The sequence below is a fragment of the Podarcis melisellensis genome, assembly GCF_964234715.1.
Source record: "Podarcis melisellensis genome assembly, chromosome: 9".
In the NCBI taxonomy this organism is placed as follows: domain Eukaryota; kingdom Metazoa; phylum Chordata; class Lepidosauria; order Squamata; family Lacertidae; genus Podarcis; species Podarcis melisellensis.
Window position 1 is genome coordinate 38,014,928 of NC_138541.1, and position 23,627 is coordinate 38,038,554.

The window sequence follows — 23,627 nt, forward strand, 5'->3', positions numbered from 1 at the left end:
ACGGCAGCTGAATTTAAGAATACTAAACAGGAGCATTAAAGGGTCGTTCCAACTTTTCTGATAAACATTGTGTCAGAAGGTTGGGTGAAAAACGTGACATTTCAATTCTTTTAACACAACCAGCTTGCAAAATGTTAATGGCATGACACAGCAGAGGATAGTACCAACCACTGATAATGTCTGTCTCTGTTTTAGTGCCAGGTAATGGCATAGCCCAATCCAGCCCAGTCCTTGTCCACTAATGCTCTCCATATGGTATGCATGCCCTTCACAGACTATTGGGAAGGGGAAGAATAAACTCATTCCAGAGTGGAGTTCTGCACACCATCCCAGTGTTCCCCTGAATTTATTGGATTTATTTTTCATTTGGTTTTACCCTTTGGATAGGTTGACTTTATAGGAGCCTTCTGGTCATAGGAAACAGAAGGCATCTGTATAAATTCCTTCCTTTATTCTCCCAAACCCAGTTGGGAACTGTAATTCATCAAGGTTGCTATTCCCCTCACAGATCTACAATGCCCAGAGTGGATTAACAATCAATTTCTCTTCCCAGGGAACTCTGGGAATTCTGAGGGGAATAGGTTTCTCCCAACAACTCTCAGGACCCCTAAGAAACTACAGTACCCAGGATTCTCTGGGGGAAGCCATGATGGTTTAAAGTGGTGTGATACTGCTTTAAAGGTGTAGTGCAGATGAGCCCTCAGTTTAAAGAGAATAGCTAGGTATTAGAGCAGCAGCAACTCCCAGGCACTCTCCCGGTGGTTCACCCTGAGAAAGGACTTTCCCTTTGCCATTTCTCAGTGTAAGGGGCTGAGGGTAGGAGGGGCGGCATAGAGACTGCCGCCACGGCAAAATAAATGTAAAGAGGGGTGGAAAGAAAAAGGAGGCATGGAGTCATAGAAAGAAGAGGACTTGGAGAGGCAGGGGCAGAATCTCTTGGCCCAGCCCTTGATGCAATTATCACCATTTCACATTATGATTCATTTGGTCTTCAAGCACCCCACATATTCAGTGGCTTGGGTGGCAAGTAGCCTGGTCCTCCAGCACAGCTTCTGTTTGCATGTTTGATGCCAATACTTAGCAGCACTGTGTAACAGCCCTAGGATCCACTTACCAGTGCAGAACCTCTATATCCTGCAGAGCTGAAGTGCGCCTTAAATCGTTAGCAAAAATAATTTGAACCTGTTCCTTTCTTTTGCTTTTGGAAATTTAAGATACCTGACATTTAAAACACACACACACACACACAGCTAACAATCCACTAGCAAACTAGGTTGTGTCCTGTTTCAGAAAAATAATTGAAAGCACCTGTAAGATTTTTTTGAAGGCTTCAGAGGCTCTTCAGAGCATATTTTCACTTTAGTTTCTCGACGGCGCCGCTATGAAGAAAAGGACCGATTAACAGAATTGTTCAGGAGACATGCATGAGTATTCACTGCAACAGATCTTTCATGGAACAAAATGGTCACAAAGGAAGGGGTACCCTTCAAATATATATGAGGTAGCTACCTAACCACACATAAATAAATATTATTTTAAAGCATGGCTAATGCTGGGTGAAGGAAATTGTGCCAGAATGAGATCAATGCGACGAGGATGTAGTAGCAATTGCAGTACTGCTGTCACACACTCACTTCCCTGTTCATGCAGGAAGAGGAAGTTATAGAAGAATGGGGGAAAGAAGTCATGTAGAAGAGGAAGCAGATGCCCCATTCACCAATTGCCTGGCTTTAAATTATATTTGTTTGTCAGGCCTAGGGATGCAATCTGATTCTGATTACAATTATACAGACTCATCACCTGTACTGTTCAGTCCTTCAGTTGTTGTTGTTTTTTTAAAAAAAAAATATCATTATTGTTTACATTTTTTATAATGATTTCAGAGTTGGCTGCAAACTCAGTGAGCTAGTAATTGCCCACTGAAGTATGCATATTTGCAAAGGGAAAAATCCCACCCCCATCACGCACCACCCTCCCGCTGCAAAGAGATTGACTCCTGCTTAAGAAAGACACCTGAAGTATTCCGATCTGAGCCGAGGTCACATTAGTTCTAAACACATTTGTGTATTTTCACGCACTCATTCATCATCAATATTTTAGGATAACAGAGGTTTTTCCTCTTGGTAATAACATGCTCAGTCAGAATGGGACTTCTTATAAACATTTCAATAAACAATGTAATTAGAAAATATATGCATCAAACTCGCATTTTAACACTCACAACAAGCAAGTAAAGTCGATTTTTTACTACATTAATAAATATGATAGATTTACATTAAGATGCATGTCAGCGGCTGTGCTTTCTGTGTCCATTTGGCTAAGGGGGATAGGCGGTATGTGAGAAAGGTTAACAATAAAATTCAAAGACCTGAAGCGCCTGATTAGGCCCACAAGGCAGGAGTTTTCCAACCCTGTTGTACAGCATTGAATTTGCAATGAAATATCTTTGGATGGCCAGGTTAAGGGCATAAAAAGACTACCTTGAAGAAGAAGGAATACTGTTTATCATTGTAAGAAAAATAGGACAAACCGAAAGCAATATTTATTCAGGCGCCACCCCTCTAATAATTGCTAGGTTAGAGTATGATCCCCGTGTATTCCACTATACAATAAATCCCTTTAAATGAAGGGATCCCTTCTGTAAATGAAGCTATATACAATACTTCTGTAAATAAACCTCAGTGAATAGCCTTTCGCAGCTGAATGATTAGGTTCTATTTCCACAAATTCAGCTACAGAGATAACAGCCTCAGAGAGATAACATGTTAAATGCTCAGTAGCAAAGTTCAATAAATGAATTGGCTTTGTTTCTACATGAGATTTGCTGCTATCTCTTAAAGTGAGTTTGTTTAAATAATTACTTAAGGACTCAGAAGTTAACTACTCTAAATGAGGTGCTTCTCTCAAATTAAACAGCACAGTGCTAGCAATTTGCTTCTCTAATTATTATTATGAATTTAATTGAAGGAATATAGTATTCTGATTTTCCTCCAGTGAAGTGGTGTGCCCCTTAACTAGTGTTAACATTGATGGAACTGCTCTGATATTCTGAAGATATCGTCTCATTGATTGTGGAACTGGTAATTTCAGCACCACATAATATAGGGAACTTAAGTACAGTATATTGTACCTAACACAGGGCATCTTAAAGAACAGAGTTCATATTCAGTGACCAAAAACCTGCCGGTATAAAGACCAAAGCCAAGGCTCTCATGTTGGCTCAAGCTCTACAAGCCAAGAAATTGGAAGCCAAGGCAAATGCCTTAAGAGACATGTCCCATAATTAGGAATGATGCTGTGCAAATGTCACAAATTGTACTTACTTACAATTTACACTCCACACACCCACTTTCCCCTAGTTTTTCAGGCTCAAATCCAGATTGGGATGAAGATATGCCTGGGAACAGCAAAGATGCCTCATGCTATGGTCCTTATGAAGCAGCTGGGTCTTACTGTACTGCAAGAGAATTCTTCCCTTGTATGAGTTGGCCTGTGCTTGTTTGTTGGATCAGGGTCAGTGTGAAGCAGTGTGTGCAAGGGGGCTTTCAGCACAGGGTGGAGTGTGTGGAGGTGTTCAGTGAGGGATTGTATATATAGGAGAGGGTTGGTGTATGAGAGGAGATTATAAGTAAAATTTAATTGTGGTGAAGGCTTCAGTGTAGAGTTGGATGTTTGTGAAGTTTCATAGTGTAGCAGGGGTGTAGGGGAGGAAGAGGGCAGCAACCCAGAACAGAACAGTTCTGTTCTTTTCCCTGAGTTCTTTTCCCTGAGAAAATCTCCACCTTTCTCTGTTTTTTATTTGCCCCACTAGGAAAAACATATATGCATATACTATGCACATCAAGTATGGCCTGAGGTTTGAAAACACAGCTAAAGCTCACTAGGTTCACACATATAAACTCCTCTATTCTTTAATATGAACTCTGAAGACTTAAGACTGCTCTCCACAAGCATACACAGATTAAGACCACTCAATAAACTTCTGTTCTTTATGATCCTGCTCCATGGTGTCAGAGCATACTTCCTAAACTCTATGGGACACTTCAGAAGCTGGGGGGAAATCCAACTATGACTTACCATCTTCTGCCTTTGCCTTTTCGTTATTGCTTTCAGTCTTTCTTGATGTTCCTTACTAGTGAGCGATGAGTATGGAGGCATAGTATCTGATAATACTACCCCTCTCCAGTCTTGGTATGTTCTTCCTATTGGGAAGATCACTGAAATTTACCATACATCAATGCTGTAATAATCAAGACAATACAACTTAGCAGCAAGATGTGTGTGGGCAAAACCACCCCCAAATGATGCAAACTGAGTAAAAGCATAACTAGACTTTTATTTTTTAAATATTTCCAGTCTTTCTGTCTGATGCTATAAGGAGGAGAATCTGTGGAAGATGAGCCACATGCCTCTGCCAGAGCTCTGAAAGAGGTCAATTTTCAGCAGCTGACATTTTCCCCATTACAGTTTTCATTGTAACACACCTGTGGATATTCTGTGACCTTCAGAGCTTCTAAAACAGACAGTGGATACCTTGGAATACATTTCTTCTGCCAGTCTGACACAACCCCCCCCCCTCCAAAAAAACAAAAACAACCACGTTCATATTTCCATCTTTATGCACCTCATCTGTTCTTTCTTGGCTGCTGAAGGCAAAATTGTTAAACCAACCCTAGGAATCCAGCATTGACATCTATAAAACTGGCAAGTAAAAGGCATTGGAGGGCTTTATGCAACATGAGCTCTATCTATAGCTTCAGAAATGCTGAGCCCAGAAGCATGAGAATGGCCAGTCAGCTGACCCAGGTTTCAATAGAATTAAACACCAATTAGAACCATTACTGGGAAAGACACCAGGTCCTATTCAAATGTTTTGTTATCCTAACAGAACCTGACCATGCCACCACATAACCTCCAAGTGCCCCGATTTCCCAGAGACAGTCCTGGAATTATGAAAATTGTCCCAGCTCATGATCTGATCCTGTAATGTCCCTATTTCCCCCATCAGTGCTGCCACCATCAAGCTCAGGGAATGACCGCTCCCCGCTTAAAACAGGGGGCGCCCTTTGCGTGGACACGCGCAGCCGCTGGATCTGGAGTGGCTCCATCAGCATAGGCTTGGCTTTGCCTTCCCTCAGGTGGGATACCTGGAGGTCTCCGCCTACCTCAGTCAGTTGTCCAATCCCACCTGGGGGAAGCGTTGCCAAGGAGACAAGCCAGGTAGGGGAGGGATTACCTGCCCACACAATAAAGGGAGGATCTTACCTGGGAATCCTCACTTGGCTCCAGAGCATCTCCCACCCTACCCACCCTCAGTTAATGTCTTATTTTGCAGGTTAACTTTTCTTCACAGGTTTTGCAGGTTAATTTTTCTTCACAGGTATGCGGACGCTGCTGCATTAAGGTCGCTGTTAAAGGGCCGGAAAGGAATTTCCCTGCATTGGCAGGTTTCGCCTTTCCCGTAGCAAAACGTCACAACTTTGGCGGTATCAGGCCTTGGGCGGAATCCTTTAGTCCATCTTCCTCTTTGCGGCGGTGATACCAGGGTTCCCCATTAAAGGGGTTTCTGAAGGGAGGCTTTGACCGTACGCCGAAAGGTCGTCATTGCTCTCCCCTGCGGCGGCGGCATAACGGGGGCGGCTATCTCTGCTTGAACATATGTTCTCCAGAGCCGGCCCATCCCCCCCACAAACACACTGGGTAACCCTGATGCTCCCTAGGTCCCCGGCTGGGGACTGGGGAGGAAGAACGCCCAATGCCTGAGCCAAGGTCTACCCACATTTGAAATTTAATAAAGTTGTGGCCAATTTAATCCCATAGCACGTTGTCTTGAGTCGCTATTCTACATGACGGGGGGGGGGGACCGCTAGGGATCTGGGGACTCCGCCTGTCCACGCAAAAGGATGAGCCAATGCTTATCCCACGCAGTGGTGGTGGTGACATAGTTCGCAACAGCTGCGAGGGAGAATCCTATTGGTTCTCCATGGCCTTTCCTTTTGCAGAGCAAAAGGAGCCTTCACTAAAAAAAGGGGGGGGGATGCTATGTGTGTCTATGTCTAATAATGCCCCTTTCTAAAATGTATTTATTGCTGTGTATTTTTCTTTTTGTAAATCTACCAGAGAATAAAATAAAATCGGGATTAAGGGGTTTTCACAGGGTGGTGGAGGCTGTGTGTGCTGTGTCCTGTTCATGTAGTGGTGGTAGACCAGGGGCCAAAGATGGCCCTTCAACTCTCTCTGTCTAGCCTTTAGGGCTCTCATCAACTATGCCCCTCTCCCCAGGCCACACCGCTCACCAGACCTGCTTTAATGCCCCCCTCTTTGAGTGTCTTTGAGTGTGTCCTTGAACTCTGGTAGTACTTCTTGCTTGCCTAGGTGGATAAAACAGAAAGCTGTTTATGTGTAAACTGTTGTAAAATTAGGATTTGCTGCTCCACGCATCTTTGCCTCTGGCTTCACCTACCCTTGGCACATGGCCCTCAAAAGCTTGCCCAAAAGAGAATGTATACCCTGATTTGAAAACGGTTCCCCATACCTGCTGTACGAAAATCAGAAATTATAGGGTTGTGGCAGGCCCAGTTGGGTTGAATTACAAGGCCTATATGCTTTACTGTGTCAAAGCAACAACACAAGTGTCATTTTCTTGTGATGTTTTTAAAAAGATAAATACTATATCCTTATCTTGTCACTTCCAGTCAAAAGCTCAACTGCAATCATTCCATACTTGTCTAATTCCCTTCCTCAAGTTAAACGCTTGCATGGTTATAACAGTAATCTAATCCTTCAGAGTCTTACTTCCGGCAAAGCAATAAAGAACTGGGAAGAACTAACCAATTTCAGCAGCACTATTCCTCGGTGACCATTTAATTCAAAATTTGTGTTATCTTTCCATAAACTCTCACAATAGTTTAATACCTTTTTAATTGGACATTTAGCTTTAATCTTTAGGCACTTACAAACAATTAAGTGCTGGAAGATAGAATTAGCAGCTACCAGTTTATCTGTATAATTAGAAAAATGAGGAGGGAGGATCTTATGTCAGTTCAAATCCTAATTATTTGAATAGCGGTGTCGTGAAGGGTTGATTTGGACAGTTTAGATTTCACCTAATCAAGTTGTCTAAAACGAAAGAATATAATTGAATAGATCAAAATACTGTATTTCTAAATAACTTGTATACAGGGCTGAACTTGTGTTCATTTTCTTTTGAACTGTAAATAAAGGAAAATAACTCCATTTTTGCACAAACATGGCTATGATGTCAAATCACTAAGTCATTTATAAGAACCCAATACATTTCATGCATAAGTTCTTGCAAAACAGAGATCATCTGTAACAAAGAAAACTTGATAAACACTGGATCTAAGAAGCTACTAAATGTAACAGACTGTGAAAGTGATCAGAATTCCAAAAAGCATTGCAAGTGATAATATAAGATGCAATATAGCTATCAATGGTATGGTAATGTGTCATGTTTTTAAATGGCATTTATTTCCAGGAGGATTATGGTATCTGAGAAACTGGATTTTAGCTGAAGAAGTAAGAATCAAATTGTGAGTAGGAACATCCCATCACTGGGTGCCACTTCCAAATGGTGAATAAGGGGTAGCAACAGACCTGCAGAATTCAGCCCAGCTCTTGTCAGCAATGTAAGAGGCCCAGAAGGCAGGTGGAGAGTGCAGAAGGAATTCCCTCCTTCTATCCCAGGGCCAGCAAATGTGATGATATCCAGATGTTGCTGGACTACAGCTCACATAAATTCTGACCATTAACCATACTAACTGGGGCTCATGGGAGTTGCAGACCATGTTCTAAGTCCCTAACCAAGCCCTCTTTCAATTCTAGCAGCACATAAATGAACAGAGGAATTCAGTCAGCTGGGCTAGAGCAGTCCACCCAGGATGCCATGCTTCCGCTATTATGGCTCATCACATGCACTGGTTGTGCAACCTAATTGACTATATAGATATATAGATATAGCTATCTTGCTCCCCGAATAATTGGGGCAGGTACCTTCCATCAGTTCATGTCAACAGAAGATTTCACTCCTTTTCCATTTTGTTCTCTTAATTAGGCTGATACCATAGTATCTGAGATACCTTCCAGAACAAGGACAAGTGCCAGCCTGCAATACCTCTAATGGCAAGTGCTTCCTAACATTATAATTATTGAATGATTCTCATTTTGGGGGCCTAGCGACTAAGTGACCACGTTATGATAAACATGGCACTGCTGATAGGAATGGTTACTTTTAATAGCTCAAAAACATATACCAACATTTGCTCATTTCTTTACTTATAGGATTTATATCCTGCCCTTCATCAGAGGTAATCTTGAGGTGGGTAACAGCAAATTAAAATATGGAGGGGGGAGCACTGGCATCCCGCACTGAATGCACATTGTTGTGATGGAAGGACACCTGTTCAGGTAATCAGGTCACAAGCCATTCAGAGTTTTTTTATGTCAAGGTGAATGCTTTGAATTAGGTTCATTCATGGATAAACAGCCAGGGCAAGTGTTCAAGAACTAATGTTATGGGGGAGTGGAAATGCCATCAGAACCACCTGCAGTTTCCAAGCCATCTTCAAGAATAGCCACATGTATAATCCAATAGCTGCAGTAGCACATAAAAACCATTTCAAAATAAGCCTCAAGGAAATATAAATAATAAGTCTGGAGGAGATATAAATAGCATTAGAAGCAATCAGCAGCATCTGATTGTAAAGCTGGCTTCTGTTCATCAAAAAACAAATATTAACCCTTACCACACAACATAGGCCCAGAACACCCTTCTGCCTTAGCCCACTGTCATGTTACTTACCTGAGTGTACATTGAATATTGGCTGCTGGGAAAACAACAGCAGGGAATGGGCGACTGCACTTGTGTCCTGCTTGTAAGCTTCCAATAGGCATCTGGTGGAGCACTATGGGAAACAGGATGCAGGACTAGATAGGCTTTGGGGCTGATCTTAGGATCTTATAGAACTATCGCCTCCATGCCCTGCATTTGGGATGCTCCGAAGCATCCGGCTGGCCCCTGTAAGGAGGAGGAGGCTGAACCAGGTGGAGCTTTCCTCTGATCTAGCAGGTACTTCTTACTTCTTATTCTTTCTTTCTTTTTTTCATTATTGGCCATCTATTACAGCAGAGAAACTAAATGAAGAATGGACTTTCCCCCTAACTCATTAACCTGACTCAGAGTATAGCATATTGATGATAAATGATGGCATCAATCTTAGAATATTAATTTCATCAAATTAATTTTAAAGCATTTGATTAATTTAGAGTGGGTGCATCATTTTTATTCGCAGAGATGAAATATCCTTAAATGCACCAGTCAGTCAGCCTTATATTTTTAGCGAGTGGTGCTGTATCAAAGGTAAATCTTGTTTGTTTATTCTCTTCAAAATGTACCAGACAGACAGAACAGAGAAAAATAAAGCTTCTGAAAGATCACTCACAAAGGTTTGCTTTTCAGCGGTTGATATTACAAGCAATTAGCGTGACATTTAATAAATGACATTTCTAAGAACTGCTAGAGCTGACTTAACAGGCAAACAGAACAACCTTGTTTTGTTTCAAAAGGCAGTTGCATTGTAGCACATTTTATGCAAAACGTCTGTGCCAACTCATGTTTAAAACATTTATGTGGATGAAATATTTGGAATAAACAGCCTTTGTATACATCCAAATTACGGTGTTCTCTACTTAGTGAAAGTGTTGAAGAGATGACTTGCCATAAAACAGGAAATGTATTTCCATATCCAAATTAATTTGTATGCATTTACTGCAAATAACTGGGCTCACCGAGCAATAACAAATTGATCCTTACTTAAATTAATGCAATTTTTTCAAAGCATAAGTCAAGTAATGAAAAGAGAGACAATTTTCTTACATAAAGATGTAAAGATGTAATTAATAAAGATAGAATATTTAGTTACACTGTGGGAAGTGTGATGAGAAATGTTGCCTTCACACCAAAAATATGAAGAGCATTGTATCATTTGGGATAATGTGGATTTGCTGATACTGTTAACTTGTGGATCTCCAACTGTTGAGGATCTGACAAGTAGATTAAATCACACACACCAAGATGATGGCTGTCATTCCTCCTGTTCAGCACCAAGAATGACCAAACTCAGAACTATCTCCAGACTTCTAAGAGGAATATGTGTATTTTGTGACACAAATACTTCAGTGGGAACCATCTAGAGCAGGGGTTGTCAACCTGGTCCCTACACTACAGCCTACTAGTGGGTGTTTCAGGATTCTAGGTGGGCGGTAGGGGGTTCTATGGCACAAGCTGAATCCTCCTTCCATCGAGCATTGGTGGGTGGTAAGAAAATTTTACCATCAAGAAAGATGCATTAGTGAGCAGTAGGTATAAAATGGTTGACTACCCCTGATCTAGAGGAAAGGGCTCTCCAATTACAGAATGCATGTGGTCTTGCATACAAATAAATGCAAGTGGTGGCAGGTTCACTCTGGGACCATTAGGAGAGAAGGTCCAAGCATCAGGTGGAGCCAGAGCCAATGACAGGAAGAGCCAACTGATTCTAGTTTTGTCACCATCCTCCTGCCTGCTAGGCTCTGCAGGCACATCCCAGAGACTGAGGAGGAGGAAGCTGACAGACAGGGACACCCCCTGGATAGAGTATAAAGTGTTGGGATATTTCATTCCACCTTAAGGAACAGGCATGATTGTTGTGTGTCACATGTCTGTTTACACTCCAGCACAGTATGCTGGGAACTTCCGTTTTGTGTATAGCTTTTGCTTATGCTGATTTTTTGCTTTGGACACAAAGGAAATCAGACATGTTTCCTTTTGTCCTGATGTACGCTGAATAAACTGCTTGTAAATATGCTCACACAGCCTCTCCTGCCACTTCTGTTTGAGCAGGGTTTACTCTGCTGAGTAGCGTGCCCTAGCTTCTGAAGCTCAGGTCGCAGATTCATGCTGCACCAAGGACTGGCGTTCGCCCGGCACACCGGCCAGTGGGCTGGAGCCAGCTGGGGGCCTGCCAATTGCCCCCGTTTCCTTGGTTGCATGCCAACATAAAGAAGTCAGGCAGGCAGGTGGGGGGGCTGGCTGAGGCCATACTGGTTAGTGGGTCAATTGCCTCCACTCCATACAAAATCAACATGAAGCTGCATAAACAGGATAAAGCCATTACCTAGTTCTGCCACACAAAGGCTAGCATGGTTCGTACATTTTAATTGCACTGAAAAAACATTGCGAAGGAGTGGCATGAGAAAGTAACCTCCACTGTATGGACCCAGACTTCTGTGGGGGCACCAGATTACACAGAGACCTGATTTGCATTATTCTTTCCTTCCTAGAAAAGATGAAGACCATGTGAATAAGGGCTCCCTTGCAATTGGGTGCACATTCAAGCTTGGGTCACACTGGAGGCTACTGGATATGTGGTCCATGCTATTTCAGCTTCGCCTCCAAGTGAATGAGGGCAATCATGCTCTGTAGCTGAACAGCAAAACAAAAACGTTGCTCATTTTCTTGCCAATTTTTCCAGTCCTAACTTTTCACCAGCTACACAAACTAGGACATGAGAAACTGTAGCAAACTCGAGAGATCTAGCCACTGGTGTGTATAGAGACAGAGACAAGATAATATATAGGAAGACATGCCCATGAGCATTTTCAAATCTGGGAAGAAGTATTTAAGAGTAAAGCAAGCAGCTGAGGATTGATGAAGGAAGATCTGGTATAATCTATAAAATAGCAGATACTGTTTGGTCATCAATGGGCTGAAGTAAAGTTAAAATACTTTCCTTTTTTGAAGAAAAATCATAGTTTAGATAACAAACCTCAATAAAGTATGGGTAATAGCCAACTGGGACGCGGGTGGCACTGTGGGTTAAACCACAGAGCCTAGGATTTGCCGATCAGAAGGTCGGCGGTTCGAATCCCCGCAATGTGGTGAACTACTGTTGCTCGGTCCCTGCTCCTGCCAACCTAGCAGTTCGAAAGCATGTCAAAGTGCAAGTAGATAAATACCTCCAGCGGGAAGGTAAATGGCGTTTCCATGCGCTGCTCTGGTTCGCCAGAAGCGGCTTAGTCATGCTCAGGGGCCCTTTAATAGCCAACTAAATAATACTCAGAGTAAATTTATTGAAATCAATGGACAAACTCATAGATCCATTGAAATGGACCTGAGTCTATTTATTTCAACGGGTCACCTCCGAATATGGCTAACATTAGGTGTCACTCTGTATTCAGAAATATTGCTCTGTGTGTGTGTGTGTGTGTGTGTGTCTTTATCTATACACACAAACATGAAACTTTCAAAATGTATTTCAACAAAAAACTCTTTCCCTATGATCATTATCCGTAACTCATTCCTTCAAAAATATGTCACTTCCACCCCTAGGTAGAAATAGTCTTAAATGTACAAATGCAGTACTGTATAACATTTTTACAGTAACTGGCAATTATTTAAAATGAAATGAAACTGCTAAATAACAATAAAGATTTACCCTTCTGAAGTTTTGGAATCCAGGCAGTCTGATTTTGTTCATTTGAGGATAATCCAAGCAAATTGCTACGGCTGCTTAAACACAAAAACAAACATGCACAAAACAAACAGCCATTATTTCTTTTTTCTTTTTTATCTTTCTACTTAAATAACTTATGTACAATATTTTTTATTTTTTTTAAAGGAACTGAGCAATGTGTTTTGTAAAAAACAGTGGTACAAGTACATGCCTTTTATATAATCTCAAAAATCGAAACATTTCATGAACAGTGAGGAATTGCTTGAGAAAGCATGTGCCCTGCAACCACTTTCAATGCTCTAATGGAATTGAAAGGCAAGCAATACATTTTAAAAATAAAATAAAAATAAATAAAACTTGGTATTGATTTTTGCAAACATACTGTGTTCCGAGTCTGAACTGTGGTTTATGCTCGGAAATAAAGTTTAATAGCATCTGTCCATTCTCTAGCTATCTGTAATGCAGATAACTCTACAAGAAGGAAAGCCGTCTGAGCCGTCGCTGACATTCCCTTCTGTACAAGTGGGTGGAATTGGGCTAAGCCCATAACCAGCACAATGCCAATCTGCTTTGTGATCTGTTCCAGAAACAGCACATCAACACTTTCCCATTTGCTTAGGATTGAAGGGAAAAGCCACTGTTGAAACATGGCAGCAACTTCACATGAAAATGCTGTCTGGGTGGGGAGGGGAAAAGCTAAATGTCAAACTAAAGCACTTATGTTTTCATGAAATATTAATTTTTCATTCAGATTTTCTTGAGACTGAAGTGTGTGAGGTGTCATGCAGGGCATAATGAGAAAGGAAGGAAGGAAAGTTTTCAGAGACTATCTTCTCTGGAATCAGTTATAAGGTGCTAGTTTGTTTTATTATAATATTCTTATATGTACTGGGCAGAACCCACCCAAAATGAAATACTACCAATTTGAGTTAAAGAAATAATAATTATTATTATTACTTTAATTTATATAACATCCCAGGGCAGTGTACAACCTTAAAAACATATAACAGAATATCAATGATAAAAACATAATAAAAACAAAGTAAAAAGCATACAGATAGATGGCCTAATAATAAAACAATCATCGTAATGATTGTTCATTACGATTGTTCATCGTCCTGTCCCCAACACTTTTACAGACCACTTTTGTCTCAAAGTTGTTTACAACCATGCGAAAATGTAAATGGATAAAATCCAACAGGAAAACCAGTTGAAACAATTAAAATATCCAGTTCCATCCTAGGAACATAAAAGCCTGAGCCTGGGAGTCCTCCTTACTGCTTATTGCATTAATTTAGCTCCATCAGCAATTAAGCCTTTAGCTCTAAAGAATAAAATCCAATAACCTAGATTAGCCCCCAAGAGCCATGATGAAAAAGTGGGTCTTTAAATGGACCTTAAAGTTAGCAAGGTAAGCCTGATCTCACTTGGAATCAAATTCTCTAATTGAGGGGCTGCTACTGAAAAGGCCTTGTTCTGGGTGCTCACCAACCTGATTGTTTTTACAGGGAGGCATTTCAACAGGGTCTTCAAATTAGATATTATGATATGGCCAGACTGACAGTGCAGACAGTCCTTAAGATAACCAAGTCTCAAACCATTCAGGGCTTTAAAGGTCATAACCAGCACTTTGTACTTGGCGAGAAAATGTAACTGGTGAGATAGTGGTGTAATTTGTTCCAGCTGCCTGGCCCCTACAGTAGTTGGGTGGCTTCATTCAATCAGAATAACTCCCCATTGGACTTTTGGATCTAATTCTGAGTAAACATGCATAGAATTGGGCTGTAAGAAAATCATCAAAGCTGACAAATTCAAACAGGCATTCTTACGGATGGAAAAGATGTTTTTATCAGTTAATTTTAAACTGGATGTGTGAATTGGCTTTATACAAAGTACACCAACTTGAACAAAAAGAATCAATGCAAGCATACAGAAAAGAAATTGTATACAAGTTATAATTTTGTTATCCTTTGAGTATGTATGTGAAACTGCCAAAAGCCTATATGCACAACTACACTGTTCACTGTGATCATTCATTTGCACAGTATTCTTTTCAAGAGAATATAATTATCCCACAAAACAGAAGTGAAGAATGCAAAAATGCATTCATCTCTCTATATTTCAGCATTTATTTTTCAAAAGAGACTTTCAGAATTTCTAGAATACACCATTTTATTGTCAGTCAGTATTAGACATTAATAAAGAGATATGTTAGAAGCAACATGGCTCAACTGGGAGTTATTGTTGTTTTTAAAAAATGATCTTCATGACAGAATGCTTGGAGTTCATTAAACCGTTGAAAGATTAGCAGCTCAGAACACCCTCCAAAACTGTGCATAAGTAGAAGTAGATTACAGTACCTCTATGACATTTCAAATTGTGGAACAAAGGTTCTGAGATGACCCCCATGTGTGAGATCACAAGCAGAAACAGCAGCCTTAAAGCAAATTGCCAGTTGCCTATGGCAATATAACTTCATTGGATGAAACTATGCAATGGCTTGTTATATCATAGGGTGGCGCTGCTGATTGACAGCAGCAGCATTAGAGCTGTCTTAGCATCATCATAAGTAGTGGTTACCAGCATGAGCTATGTGTCACAGCGGAAATATTTACACAGCTATAAATTTACTGAGTACCCTCAGTAAAGACTATACAATTTCCCTCCCTCCCCTGAAATATGGGGTTACAAAACTTAAATGGCTAGGCAATAACCATTTGCAAATAATATTTGCCTATATTAAATCATAGTGACAATGAGGCAATGGACTCCAAACATTTAGGAATTGAATTATTTTCATACCAAGGCTGTGATTCTATATTTACTCTACTGGGAGGAGGTCCAATTGCGCTCAATGGGCCTTATTTCTGACTAGACTTCCAAGTTTGCACTGCATGTGTTATTGCTGTCATAAATATTACTGGGCCAATAATGTCGGGAGGAAAAGTGGAAAGCATTTGTTCAACTGGGATACAACATCCACATGTAGATGTAGAGCACTAAGAACACAGTGTTTTGAACACGTTTTTTTCTAAAATGTGTCCTCATCCTGCGCTGCCTTGCCACTGCGTCCTTGCCCCCCTCACTAAATGGCCACCTGGCCAATGTTGGAGGGGATGTGCAGGCAGGCAGCGCAATGCGTCCTCATGAATCCTTTGTGCCCTCCAATGAGGGCTTGGCTGTGGCAGCAGGTTTTGTTCACTCTTCATGCTCCACCTCTGGTTCCACCCAGCTCATGTGCTTGTATGCCCCGGGCACCAGCAAAGGATGCAACACCACTAACTGTGTCTCTCTCATCCTGCATGCTGAGTAGCTGCCTTTGTGCATCTCTGTGTTGCAAGCTCTCTCATCTACATCTAAGCACACAAGCAAGTAGTCAAACTACAGCTTTACTGTTGAGTCTAATACTTGTAATCTAGTCACAAGGCTTAGTTACAAGATGGCCTACCATACCCAGTGAAAAATTACTTGCTATATGCCTAAAGCTTATTTTACAATACAATGCAATTAAATACAGCATTTATGTACAATTAAACTTGTAGATTTGACAGGCCCGCTGACTTCAAGGGGACTTCTGATATATAGAATTGTGCTGTTAAATAATTAAATGAGCACATTCACCATCAGAATAGTTTCATTTAAATTATGGATACATAGCAAGTGAGGTTTCCTTTTCTAAATTGTAGTGGAATTCTATTGTCAGCAAATTGAAAAGTTGCATTGGTTATATAAAATTGTAATTTTAATGTATTTTAATCTTATGTTGGAAGTTGCCCAGAGTGGCTGGGGAGACCCAGCCAGATGGGCGGGGTATAAATAAATAAATTATTATTATTATTATTAGCAGCCTGACTTAAAGCACAATAAGAGCTCAAGATTATTCTTTGTACCCTTTCAAAAGGAATTGCAGTAGAGATAAATATGAATTGCTATTCCAACCATTTCAATACATTACCCAATGGATAGCTTTTGTTTATCTTTCTCACGTTCCATGGCTCTACTCAGTGATCCAACCTCAGTAAATACATCACTTAGCCACATTTTCTCTATCAAAAGTAGAAAGGGGAAATGTTTTTTAAAATAATTAACAATAATAGGAGAGTTGCACCAAAAGCAATAGTTGATATTGTTATTCCAAGTTGGAAAGACTTTAATACATTTCAGAAAGAAGCTACCGACATAAGAACAAACTGCCAACTCAGGCAATTCACATATGTAGATGTACAATTAATTATGGATTCAGACCCACTAGTCAAGTAGGTCACACACAAACACACACACACACACACACACACAATTTCTTTATTATATATTTGTAAAGCAAACCATTTTTAAACGTAAACAGCTTCAGAAGCTGGGCTTACAAGGGATGTATGCACAAAATTCTTGTTTTTAAATATGCAAGACCGTGGGGAAAAAATTCTGGAGACTTCAACAACATGCATACGTGAAAAGAACTCCTTCTGTTCTCTTCCCACACAGAGAGGAAAGAATGCTGGATGGAGAATTACACCAAAACTACCATGAACTTCTGTTTCATTATATTTATGGCATTCACTGAAAATCAAGTTACCATATACCCAAGCCACATCAAAAATGTGTATTATTTGAATACTCCGTGAAAAGGGCATTGCAGTTGAACATTGCCCATGTTGACTCAGAAGTAAGCCCCACTTAGTCCAACAGGGTTAGTTGCCCAGTAACTGTGTAGTGTGCACCTTATCCCGACATTCTTACATATAAAGCACTCCAGTTTTTGTCAAAGGCTCCAGACAAAAATTATTCTATGCTTCTACAGGACAGCCTGTTTATACTTATACACTGCTTATACACAGGACAGCCTGAAAAGGAAGCTAATTGCTTCTATAAAAACCATTACCATAAAGGGCAGAGTGCCACAGATGCCATTCCTATGTCCACTATGGGCTGCACTCATAATCCCTGCCTGTCATCGTGTTTTTGTTCAAGTCTCAGCTGCCTTGCAAAAGCAAAGCTGAAATTTCTGAGGTGAAGGAGTGTCAGAAAAGTGGAGGCAATGCTGGCCAGAAGGACAGATGAGAGAGAGGCGAATGAAGCTGAGTTGGCCACAGTCATGAATTAAGAAGAGCTATCCAGCTACCAGCTGAGTATTACACTTGATGCTCCTGATGAAGTAGACACTATTCCATGAAAGCTTGTGCTATAATCAATTTGTTGGTCTTTAAGGTGCACAAGACTCTTTCTTGCTTTCAATTCTGCAGTTAGAGGACTGCTGCTGAAAAGGTTCTACACAGCATATTACATATGCAGATATGGAAATTAACTTTTTGGATTACTTTGCATCAACCAAAGATATAGATTTATGAATGAAAGGTGTTTGTAGAAATCTAACTATAATGTATATGTCCCGGTTAAAATACTTGGATATAAACATTCCATTTGTAAATACATCAGTTTACAACTAAAATCCTTTGGTCATTTCACAACCTCTAAAACAAGATTTTTAACAGGTGCATACAGACTCAATAAAAGTATAGCAATCTTTGAGCATTAAAAAACCCCTGAGAATTTCTCAGAGCTCAACTTTTATACACAAACACACATATATACACACACATAAATAAATTAAAAAGATTTTATTTTTTGAAATATAAAGACAGCATGGAGAGAAGAAAGAGCAGAAAGGCCTCTGTGGAATATGGTTGTGTCAACTTTTCTTCTCAGTTCTGTATTTGAGTTTCAAGAATTATGCATACTCTACGAAAAAATGTCTGTACAAACACACATACCCTTTCTCAACTATTCATAGCCAGCCTTTTTCATTTTGTCATATAGATTTCCTGTTTCCACACCTGTGACTTGCTGGGGTAGACATCAATTGAATTGCTCACATGTAGAGCAAGAAGATAAAAAATGTCTCTCTTTGACCTAAAGCGCTAGTATATTTTTAATACACCGTGAAGAGAAAAAGGCTTTATTGTCTTTTTCAACTCCACCCAGAAAGTATTTTTCATGTGTCTTTCTCCATGCCATTTGGGTTGGGAGTGGGCTACACCAACTTTTCTCTTTTGTTAATCAGGCACACTAGGGCAAATGACCAGACAATGGCCATATCTAGTTTGGCCCTTTGTCCTATTGAGTTCAGGAATTACTCCTGAGTAAAAACATTTAAGGGTGGGCTATAAGCCATAAACAAACTATGGAAAATAATGTCTCATAATATATCAGGGAATCCCTCAAAATAAATTCTGAGCTGCTGGAAGGAACCATGAAATCACTTGTTATGAATAGGAGTCTGCCTTAAGGTAGGGCCAGCTTTGAGGTAAAGTGAGGTGGTCACCTCAGGCAGTACCTCATGATTTGGGGTGTCATGAAAAAGCAACAAATTATTAATGATTTATTATTCTTGTATTTTTACTTCCAGGAAATTGTGCTTTTGGGAATTTCTTCATCAGCATAGCTTGACCAGCCTTAGGTTCATTTCTAAATGAATAAAAAATAACAAAAGTACCATATGTTTGCAGTGAGCTCCCCTTCTAAAGAAAGTTAAGCCTCAGTTAGTGCTTTCTGGGGCACTCATGTGCACCAACAACACATACAAACATACAGATATAGAATTGTTAAATAGGGTAGAAATAGTGTGATGACCACCTTTGAGGCATATATGAATAGTTGCAGCAAATGAAGACAATTTTATTGACTTGCACTGAGGTTCGAATTCCGCCTAGCTGAATTATCTCACAGTAGGAAGAACATCAAGCTTGGTCAAGAGTGGTATGTCATTCTATATGAAACCATATTAAGTATATTCACAAATATATAGCTCACCTTTTCCCCATCCATACTCCATCTTCGTAGGACAGGATTTTATACCGCTCAGAGACCTCCATGTTTCAGAGTGTGGTCTTAATGGCAACATGTCTAATATTTCTTCCAGAGAGGTCTTGTTAAGAGTTTTTGCTGACTGGGTGGGTTTAATGCCCACATAAGATGATAATTTAGGTGGTGCACTAGTAGCTCTTTCTGACTCCCCAATGATTTTGCTATGAAAATTCTGGTCACTCATATTTTCTGTGGGCTCCTCGAGGATATCGCTAAGAATTGGGTGCATCGCCATGTTTTCTGTTACAAAACAAATGAATAACACCATCACAAATTTTAGTCTGAAATCATCCCTCTTGCTCTGTGCTACTTTCAAAGCCATTACTCTTCTAAAGTTTAAGTACGGAACAGTTTTATTTAGCTATAAACCAGGAAAAGGGGGGGTGAGACATTCAGAGTTAAGCCACAAATTTGGCTCTCAATTTCCTGGCAGCCAATGAAAACAAAGAAACATACAAGATAACATAGTTTCTTTGCCCAACAGTAAGAAGCTCACAAGCACATTTGATGTAACAACAAAAATTTCAACTGTTGCAAAAGTACATGGTGATTTGGATTATCTCCTACATGCTTTGAAAGAAAAGAGTGCAAGCATCTTCTCTCTTAACTTTCATCCAATTTTGTAGGGTACAGTGGTACCTCGGGTTCCATACGCTTCAGGTTACATACGTTTCAGGTTACAGACTCTGCTAACCCAGAAATAGTACCTCGGGTTAAGAACTTTGCTTCAGGATGAGAACAGAAATCATGTTGCGGCGGTGGCAGCAGGAGACCCCCATTAGCTAAAGTGGTGCTTCAGGTTAAGAACAGTTTCAGGTTAAGAACGGACCTCCAGAACGAATGAAATACTTAACCTGAGGTACCACTGTATTTGCGAGTCCATGCACTAAATCCTGTCCCTGGAGCCTCCCCCCCCCCCCCCAGAAATGAGACATGACAACAGTATATGGGTTTTAATTAGGCCACAACTTTGTTGAAATTCAGGTGTAGGAACCTTGGCATAGGCCTTGGAAGGTATCCCTCTCAATGTTCAATGGAAATGTTCCAGACAAATCTCAGTCACATCCATTGAGGACACATATTATCTTATAGACTACCATTACATGATTTGCAATAACCTTGGATTGCTTAATCAGCCCTGTGTACACTTTTTGGAATCTACATGTGTAAGAAGCAAGGGTCATTAATCTTCATTAAGAATAATGCTAGTGTCTGTGGGCTATAAATACCTATGTGATGTATTAGGTTTCCTTCTGCATGCTTATTTTACATCTTTATTCATCTGTCCTAGTTTAATAATTATATGTTAAAAATAAATTATAACTTTGCACAGATACAGAAAGGGAAAAAATTGAATAAGTATTCATCATTTCCCTTTCCAAGTTCTTTCTTTCAAATATATTAATTACATTGGTTATGTACAGATCTAGAAAATCTTTATAATTGTTGGAGACACACACAAACTACATTAAAATATCCTGCTACAAGAGTAGCCATAGTTTCTCCTGAATTCAACACTTCAGAAGATTGGGAGGAACCTTAAGGATGGAATCTGAAATCTTATAGTGAGAAGAGTGAACATTATCTGCCTACAGTATGAAAGAGTGTTTTATTGTTTCCACTGGTGTCTTTTCACCACAAAAACCTGCTTTTACACCACTGACTTTCCATGTCGTCATCTTTTAATCATGGGTACTCTGCCAACATTTCAATTTGGAGCAGGGCACTGCTTAAACCAAGGATGGGGACCTGTGACCCATCAGCTCTAACTAGCATGTTCAATGGTCAGAAATGATGGGAGTTGTAGTGCAACAACATCTGGAGAACCACAGTTTCCCATCTCTGGTTTAAACTCTATCCCTTACTATAAACTCAGAGATATGACATATGGGTTGGATCTAGACTCATTCTTGCTTAAACTGGACCTGCCAAAATAAATGGCAATTAAGTTATGGCTAAGGCTGTGCTCTTAACCCCACACACCTGCGATTATTCAATAGGACTTACTTCTGAGTAGAAGTTGTTAAGTTTATGCAGCAAGTAAATCATACCTTAAGCCCCATTCATTTAACTAGGGCTGGATCTACATAGATATTTAAAAAACACTATGAAAATGCTATAAAATATATATATGTGCAATTTGCCATTGAGCGCTACAGTGCCATCTGATGTCACATTTTTATTACACACTTATAATTGCAGCTGTGTAGTCCCTAATCTTAGCATGATTAAGTCTGGAACCAACCCTATATTTTTATCTCAGAGGCAAGTAGGTTTGTAGCAGTCATATTTCATTTTTCCTAAACTTTATATTAGTCATCTTTCACTGTTCCTTAATTTTATTTTCCACAGGAAAATAAAGAACTGGAAAATGTTCAGAATAAAATCCTGCTCAGAGGTAAGTCCCATTACGTTTTCATTGTGATTTGGATTACAGTCTGAGAGTGCATTCCTATGCCCACTTACCTGGGAATAAACTTCACTGAAATCAAAAGGACTTACTTCTGAGCAGACATACGTAAGATTGCACTGTAAGTAATTAAACTGAAGTAGCCCAGCAAGAGCAATCAGTTGCAATTACATTATTGATTTTTTTTTCACTCCAAAAACACCAAAGCTATGAGTCAACAGTTGACAAATTGGAATTTTGAGTATTTCTTGTCTCCATTATTTTTCTTGTAATACTACAGCTGACAGTGCTGTCTTTGTTCATATTAAAACAAGTGTGTTTTAAATGCCTAACACCATAGCTTAGACTGATAAATAGAATGTGTACGTTTATCCATTTTTGGACACGTTTTCCTTCTTGTTATCCCTCTTGACTACACCCTGTATATCAGTGGTGGGAACCTGTGGCTCTCCAGTTATTGTTTGACTCCGGCTCCCATCAGCCCAGCCAATATAACTACTGGTCAGGAATGATGGACGTTGTAGTCAAGCAACATCTGGAGGGCTGCCTCCCCAGCTTAATATCTTTTGACAAATTAACCTCTACAGTAAAGATTATTGTCTGAAGTACAGGCAACCTATAGAAAATATCTGATTAGATTTTAACCCTTCTGTGCGATCTTTTGTATTTCCATTTTGGCAACAGAATTTGCATGGCCTAATTTGAAAAATTCAAAGCAAAGATGCCTGGCGTAAGTCTTCAGCATCTTGGCAGGGCTCTCCTATTTTCTTGAAACAAGAGCTGGTTGCAGCACAGCTACTGTTGTTTGTCGCAAGTCAGGTTTGATTCTGTTTTCTTTTGATTTCACCAAATAAGAAACATATGCTTCACAAACTTGATTGCTTTCACAATTCTTGTTCTAATAATTTGTAAAGTAACAATAGGTTTAATTCAGCTGTATAGTTGCACTTTTCCTTACCTGTTCTTCCCTTTCCTGACCAATACTGAAAATAATTACTTCTTCCAAGTTCACCTTAAGAGGAGTATGGCATACTGCAACATGGTGATGCCTATATTGTAATCTGAAAATGAAGGAGAATAGATTAGAATAATTCCTTTTTATGCTCGTCAGAACACAGATCTTTAAGATTTAATGACAAATTTCCTTCTGCATTGGAAATGTCAAGGTTAACCATGGAAAATAGTCTTGAGCACAATTACCTTTGTACTCTAGGCTAGAAAGTAGGTCAGTTTTCGTCAGCTGATAATAGATGAAACTATGTTTTTTGGAGCAGGGGGTGTTGCCCAGTAATTGCAAATTATGATAAAACAGCCCAGTGGTTTGACACTCTCAATCAGTTTTGGTTCACCTGCATATTCAATAGCTGTCATAAATTTTCATTTCACCAATCCCTTTCTGTAGAAATTGCCTCACTAACATTTGCATGCATTTGTTCTGGTGTAATATTAACAAAAAGTCTTTCAGGCAAATATTTTGAAGCTTGGACAGGGGGCACATGGGAAAGAGCCATGATCCTGCCCAACCTCAACTGTAGCCAGAGAGAGAGAGAGAGAGAGAGAGAGAGAGAGAGAGAGAGAGAGAGAGAGAGAGAGAAGTACTCTGATGACTGAGGTACATACTAGAAAGCCCAGATCTGACCAGCTATCTCTCCCCACATTTTTAATGGGTAACAGCTAAAGTACCATGTCAATTTGCTCCTCAAATTTCTCCTGTTAAGGCAGCTTTGCCTTCCATTTTCATTTTTTATAGAAGGTGGAGAGAGCTGTCCAAGGGAGCAGGCATTTGACCAACATTTTTAAAATAGATTAATCAACTTATTAAAGCCTTTGTTGCTGTATTAGTG

General features: G+C 39.9%; 1 protein-coding gene across 3 annotated transcripts in view; it reads right to left on the bottom strand.

Moving 5' to 3' along the window:
• IQCM (IQ motif containing M) overlaps positions 1-23,627 on the bottom strand; it is an 80,608-nt gene that overhangs the window by 54,376 nt on the left and 2,605 nt on the right. For 2 of the 3 annotated variants that reach the window (XM_081926111.1, XM_081926112.1), the window contains exons 2-7: positions 22,742-22,844; positions 19,320-19,613; positions 16,468-16,558; positions 12,495-12,568; positions 4,078-4,202; positions 1,309-1,379 (exon numbers count right to left, since the gene is read on the bottom strand). In XM_081926111.1, the coding sequence (XP_081782237.1) occupies positions 1,309-1,379; positions 4,078-4,202; positions 12,495-12,568; positions 16,468-16,558; positions 19,320-19,608 (650 nt within the window). In that variant the 5' untranslated portion in view covers positions 19,609-19,613; positions 22,742-22,844. The remainder of the gene's footprint in view (positions 1-1,308; positions 1,380-4,077; positions 4,203-12,494; positions 12,569-16,467; positions 16,559-19,319; positions 19,614-22,741; positions 22,845-23,627) is intronic. The other variant, XM_081926113.1, reaches the window with a different exon arrangement.